At 41.0% G+C, this 6,711-nt stretch overlaps 1 protein-coding gene across 2 annotated transcripts; it reads right to left on the bottom strand.

The window, feature by feature from the left end:
* Positions 1–513: 513 nt before the first annotated feature.
* LOC308395592 (dnaJ homolog subfamily A member 3, mitochondrial-like) lies at positions 514–6,312 on the bottom strand. 2 transcript variants are annotated; one of them, XM_080880507.1, is made up of 12 exons: positions 6,081–6,310; positions 4,745–4,881; positions 4,549–4,632; positions 4,217–4,426; positions 3,925–4,077; positions 3,694–3,841; positions 3,478–3,542; positions 3,258–3,386; positions 2,458–2,573; positions 2,067–2,161; positions 1,804–1,942; positions 514–1,685 (listed from the first exon to the last, which is right to left on the bottom strand). In XM_080880507.1, the coding sequence occupies exons 1-11, from the start codon at positions 6,283–6,285 to the stop codon at positions 1,812–1,814; spliced, it is 1,473 nt and encodes a 490-aa protein (XP_080736633.1). In that variant the 5' UTR covers positions 6,286–6,310; the 3' UTR covers positions 514–1,685; positions 1,804–1,811. The 2 variants fall into 2 exon arrangements, with proteins under 2 accessions (XP_080736633.1, XP_080736634.1); XM_080880508.1 differs by lacking the exon at positions 514–1,685 and having other exon boundaries at positions 1,802–1,942; positions 6,081–6,312.
* Positions 6,313–6,711: the final 399 nt, after the last annotated feature.

A 6,711-nucleotide genomic window follows, 5' to 3' on the forward strand; every position in this document is an offset into this window, starting at 1 on the left:
TATTTTCACCCTTGTCCTTTGTACCATCTTTTAAACATTGATTTATCATTATAGCAACCTGCTTTGGTAAGCATTTAAATCCATGCATAAGCTGGATATTTACCCGTACAAAAGTATGCTATCACATGGATGCATGCAGAACACACTCACCAGCTTGTCCTGCATGTATCTGTGACTTCATATTATATCATACATTTAACTGGCACCACCACCACCAGTCCTGTTTGTGAGGACTGACCACTGAGACTGAAAACAGCTGGAAAGCCCCTGTCTGAAGCCAACGTCCCTGATGACCCTCACAAAAGCTTCTGTTCAGACACTGCCCGTGGTTATGAAGTGGGTGGCTGAACACATCAAACAAAGCTGAGCGCGCCTGTGTCAAAGCAGACCTTTCAGCGTTGTTGTGAGAGCATTTCTTCATTTACTTACCCATTGCCGCTGCCATCTGCTGCTGTTTCAGGGTATTACAATCTCAACATTTAAATTTCAAAAAGAAAGAAAAACATTTTCCAACATTGAATCTTTATTTAAATTAGTGTTGTTGCCACGCACAGGCACAATTGACCAGGAAGAGAGCATAACTTAATTAGGCCTTTGGTTAGGCCTGGTTCACATTTGTTTCTTGCTAAACATCTGAAAAATATTCTTAGAATTTTGATTCAAGAATATTTAATATCTTGTCAATGTGACAGCATGAAAATACAAAATGAACAACCCCCCCCAAAAAACTTTTACATTAAATGAGACAAAAATAGGGATTAAATTCTGAGACAATACAAATAAAACACATTATATTTTTTAAGTATCACCAAATTGTAAAAGTTAACCTATTTTTATTTAATAGAACAAATCAGAAATGAAAAGTTAAGTTGCAGGAAGATCTCTTTAACAGGTCAATGTATATCAATTTAAACCTGTTCTCAGATTATATCAGTGTATGGAAATTATATGGAAATGTAGTGGAGTCTGGGTGTAACACTGATTGAAGTGAATGTTTTTACCTTAGCCAATCTTGCAATCATCTGCTGATCACTGGCTTACTGCAATAGCTGCATTTCCTTTTATTACACTGCCTAAAATTTCAATGTAACTAGAGTCAAACTTCAGACTTTGCTTTACCAAGAATTTACAGCCATGCTTCATTTTTAAGGACATTGGAAGTTGATGGGAACCTTTTAGCTGTGATATAGCATCACGTAGGTCATGACATAATTCCAATGTGAAAAATCCATGTCAATCTTTATCCAGTTGCAATCCTTTTAACATGTTTTTACTTGTAACACATTTACATTCAAAGGTTGTCTGGTTGTCTTACACAATTTGACAGAACTACTGTCTGTGGAGCGCTGCCTCATCGAGTAGCTTCAAAGACAATAAGGAGGGATGAGAGGTAACAGAAAAATAAGCAAAAATCACTTTCTGGTTTATTTGTGAGCGCATCAAGAAATTTTCCGCCGAGCACCTGTCTGTGCTTGTGGTTACATTTCGTCATGTGGGTGGCCCTGACTCGTTCTCCAACTCCAAGTTCAACAATGTGTGACTGTGTCAACACAAATGCCACTGTGCTTCTCTCTTCCTTCTACTCCTGGCCGGATTTTTAAAGCAAGAGGAGACGGCGTGGAGGACCGGTGTGTAGATTCTTTCATCTTCCTTTACACTATTGTTTTGCTTGCTTCTTTTTTTACCTGAAAATTTAAAAAAAAGTGGTTACCACACTGCAGATTAAGACTGGTTAATAAATATCTGTTGTGTTCAACATTTAGCTCTCTATCAGGGATGGTAGGAGATACTTAAAGCTCCAACCTGCAGTCTCAGTGTCCGCTAAACATTTTCTTTAGTTTGGAGAAGAAGCCTCCCTCCTCCTCTTTCTCCTTCTGCTTGTCCTGTCCCTCCTCTGAGGCGGTTGACTTTGTGCTGGTGGCTGAAGTGCTGCTGCCCCCTCCTGGACAATAACATGCACTTCATCAGGTGAGTGCAGAAGGGCTGGACTACCTATCTCTATGGATGTGCGCATTATTATGAAATCATGCTTTGACTCTATGATGGAGCTGAGCTTTAGTTCTGACCTCCTGAAGGACTGACGCCGCTGACAGTCCCCTGAACCTCCGTCTCTTCCTCTGCATAACTCAGCAGAAGAGAGCGCTGCCTCCGAGTCAACTTCCTGCAGGAAAGTGAAGAGAATCATGTGATTAGTACCAATTTATATCAGAAAATTAACAAAAAAATGCATCTTATAAGATGTAACAACAAAACATGCATAAATAAAAATATACATAAATCTCTTATAACCCCTTTATACAAATTTATTGATACTGCATCATTTAAAAGTTTTGTGGGTCTAAATAAAGTTACACTTTTTTAAAAATTCACATTATCATGTTTCTGTAATAACAATTAAATAATAAATAAAAATTCTGCCAAAAAATGTCTGGTTGTAGGACAATCAGACTAACTTACTTGGGCACTTTGATCTTAATGTGAACATAATGATCTCCGTAGCTGTAGCTGTTTATCCTCCGAATGCCTTTCCCCTGCAGCCTGATGATCTGATCAGCCTGGCAGCCGGCAGGAATCTGAAAACACGACCAACACATTTTGAAATAGAGGTTTCCTCCAGTGAAACTCCCTGTGAGGCATCTGAGAGAGGCAGTTAGAAATACTGCAGGCACCGCTCTTTATTAAAACTTTACACTCTTTAATAATTTGCAGAAATAAAAAGAAAAAAAACACAATAGACAAACTATAAATATCAAACACTTGCGCATTGAGGTTACCTAAAAACACATTTTATTAGCTTAAGCAGAGATTCTCAAAGTCAAGAGTGCTGTGCCCCCCTTAAAGACCAGAAAGCCCCATGGGGCTCACCCAATCTGAAATCTTCACTCTAATCAAACAGAAGAGAAATTTTCTTGAGCTTTTCCATGAAATCTTTATTCAAAAACATTAAAATTTGCAGGCTGTTGACTGTAACCTGCTAAAGCTACACAATCATATGCTAAGTGTTTAGGCCAACGTGTAACAAGTGGGACACAAACCTCAATACAAGAGCAGTAAATTTAGAGTATTATCACACACCTCCTATTACTCACTTTGTTTACAAACAAGTAAAATTCTACACATATGTAACCGTACATGTGTGTAAAGAATTTCAAACTGAATTTCTGTTATTCCTGTGGCCCAACTGCAGTATCATGGTGACCCACTTGGATAATTGAAAATGACTGGCCTTCTGAATATTACTGTCGACACACACTCACCACAATACTGATAGTTTCATAGAGACCCTGTGTGGTGGCTGTGCCTCCCAGGATGGCCTGCGCTATTGAGATGAAGGCATCAGAGTGGATGTCTACTCCATTACGTCTGAACACCGGGCTCCTCTGAACCTGCACAGATCAAACACGACGCATCAAACCTCTGCACTGCTCTCTCACAAGTAAAATAAGGAGTAAGTGAATTTGAGAGACCAAAACTTACTCTGAATGTAATGAGGATTTCTTTAGTTCCTACTGACATTCGTACCGTCTGACCATTGTCCACTCCTGAAATATATGCAGTCGTCTATTTTAAAACCGACTATTAAACGCAAACTTTTGAGGTTATTCGTTTTAAGCAGCAGTAGCTACAAACACTAGAGGTAAACTCTCGCATTAAAAACATTGATGGATTTGAGAACCCAGGATGGAAACCTACCAGCAGGTACGGGCACAGTGACCGTCTGCCTCTTCTTAGTCTGGCCTGAACCTCTGCACAGGGCGCAGGGTGTGTTTATGATAGATCCTTTCCCACCACAGCGCCGGCATGTTGAGCGCATCATGAAGGGTCCTGTGCTGATCGACTCCTGCAAGGGGCGACACAGACAAGCTGACGAGTGCAGCCAGGTGCTGAGAGGAGCCTGCTGCCGAGCGTCGGTCGGAAACTCACCATCCCTGTGCCATTGCAGTAGTGACAGTGAGACACCTTTGTCCCCGGCTCGTTGCCCCTCCCGTCACACCTCTGGCACGTGTCGTCAATGTTCACATTCAGCTCCTTATTCACGCCCTTTGCCGCCTCCGAAAACGTAAGCTCCATCACAAACTAGGAAAAGACGGGAACATTTAAAAACCAGTGTTCAATTCTCACATCTGTATGTTAAACTGAATCTTAACTAAACACATCAAATTAACATCACATATCTAAAAAGGTCGATGCTATGGTGTTGTCAGCGTCCTCTTACTTCTGGCCTTTCTTCAAACATGCTGTTGATGTTTCCGAAGCCCATGCCTCCTGTAAACTCTCCAAAGATCTTCCTGAAGAGCTCCTCGGGATCTATAGTGGCGCCCCCAGCCCTGTAGTACTGCTGCTGACCAGCACCGGCACGGTTCGGGTCAAAGCCCGACGCGCCGTACGTGTCATACTGCTTCCTTTTCAGCTCATCACTCAGCACCTGCACACAGAAGCAAGAAAGCAGATAAATATCAGGCTAAATGTGCTTCTGGGATGAACTTACGTTGGATGTTTGTATTTATATAACTGTTTTGCTTTGAGTTTTTTTTTTTTTTTTTTTACCTCATATGCTTCAGCTAGCTTTGCAAACTTCTCTTTGGCCTCTGGGTCATTTGGGTTGGTGTCTGGGTGGTACTTCTTTGCCAGCTGGACAAATGAAAAGGAAAAGCTTGCATTTAAGGCAAAAGAAAACTGCATGTTTTACTCATTTTACTGGAATGACACATATAAGAAGTCTAACAAGAGCATGTTAAGAGACCTGGTAGTAAGCCTTCTTGATCTCCTTCTGTGAGGCAGTGCGGGAGACGCCCAGGACTTCATACAAGTCCTGCTTGTTTGCTAGTCTGCTGCTGGAGTGGAAAGAGCAGCAGCTAATCCCATGGGGACATCTCACCCCTGCAGAGGAAGAGGATATCATGGTGACATTAGAGGTGCAGATTTTTTTTTACAAATATCTCTGAGGAGTTTTCTAAATGTGTGTGAACCACTGTGTGTGGGTATGTGTGTGTGTGTATAATCAGACTTTAAAACTGAACATAAACGCAGTAATTTGTTTTTTTTTTTTTTTTAGGTTTACATCCAAGAGGAGAACTAATACAGTGTATAACTGTATAGTTTATTTTGCTAAAGCTAAAATTAATACTTCTAATTGACTATTTTTTTGTACATGTAGTCCTAAGTTGCTAAGTAATAATTTAATTACTGAAACTTTTGACCATTAGTTTCCTTTGACTGAGTATATCTGGTAGTCACTGCAGCTATCATTATATATTTGTTTGTCAAATTAGATACAGCCTTCTTGACTTACTGACCACTTTGTAGGAACATCTGTTTATTCATGAAATGTGTGAAGTGTAAAACTGTTCAAATACAGGTCATCAGTTAATGTCCAGATTAAAGAACGTAGACAAGATGTTAAGTTAAATGAGAAGAATATCTGCAAGTGTTGCTGCTAAGCATGCGCATCCGACCATCTTCTAACAGGAGCAACCAGCATGACAGCATACCACGTGACAAAGCAAAGACTTTGTCTAACAACACGGTGAGATCAGTGGTCAGCAGATCTGGAACCAGCTCAGAGATGTCATTAAACACAGGATCTGCAGCCTGAAGGTGCTGCTGATAAATACACAGACAATATCCTGCCATTATGTCAACACAGAGGAATCCCTAAGAGAGAAGTTCAAACTTTTGTCGAGTTCATCCAATGATAAAGTGAAGTTGCTACCTGGTATTAGTAACGTTGTCCTGGGAGTATCTAGTCCTGGTGAAGCACATTTAAAAATGAACAGTCACCATTTATTCTAAACAGGGGGATGGAGAACTAAGTGATGCTGCCATACAGGCGGTCTGATCCGTAGGAAGGTGTGTATGGGTGCAGAGTGTCACTGGTGCATTCACACTGCACTGACTGCTACTGGTTCTCACAGGAGGCTAAAGAACTGTGGAGAACTACGGCAGCATTTCAATGTCGCTCACTCTCTCAGCATCACAAAGCTCTGTTAACTAGACCTTCAGACAGGCTGCTGGATATCGCATTTAGAATACGTGCTGATATAAAACAGGTTTTGCGACACTTAGCTAACTTATCCCACCTGTCAGTTCTCTCAATGTCACGGCATGTCCGCGTGTCCAAGAGCTCAGGCTAACCGCTGTCCCTGCCCGGTGTGTCTGTGATTTGGTCGCTGGACAAACTCCTCCATTCCCGGATGAAATAGTGAGAAAACGGCCGCTACGATATCCAGAAGAAACTGATGCTGTTAACCAGCGTGTAGTCAGCCGGGCAGCGGAGGACGCCATTTTCGCGTCACTACCGGCTTCTTCTTCTTCTCTAGTGTTTAACGGCAGCTCACATCCATCTGTGTTGTATTACTGCCTCCTTCACGTCCTTCATGCGGCCAGTCCTGGCAGAATTTCCAAGAAGTCACATTGTGGAGAAAAGTCCTGTGCAAAAAAGCGATCGTCTGCCAAAAAAATCAATCTCCTATGTTTCTGCGTATTTTTATTGTGTAATGACTTTGCTTATATTGGTGAATAGAGTGCAGTGAAGATGATTTATAGGTTAGATATATATTAAATAAAGAATATACCTGTTTTTGTAAGTCTGCATTTTTGTACCTACATGATAATGAATCATTTTTTTCGGCCACTTAAAATATCTTTATAGAACGGTGATGTTTTTGATGGTGTCTTGGCCATATCCCTTAAAAAATACTTTTTTATTGT

This window comes from Rhamphochromis sp. 'chilingali' (assembly GCF_963969265.1).
Source record: "Rhamphochromis sp. 'chilingali' genome assembly, chromosome: 4".
In the NCBI taxonomy this organism is placed as follows: domain Eukaryota; kingdom Metazoa; phylum Chordata; class Actinopteri; order Cichliformes; family Cichlidae; genus Rhamphochromis; species Rhamphochromis sp. 'chilingali'.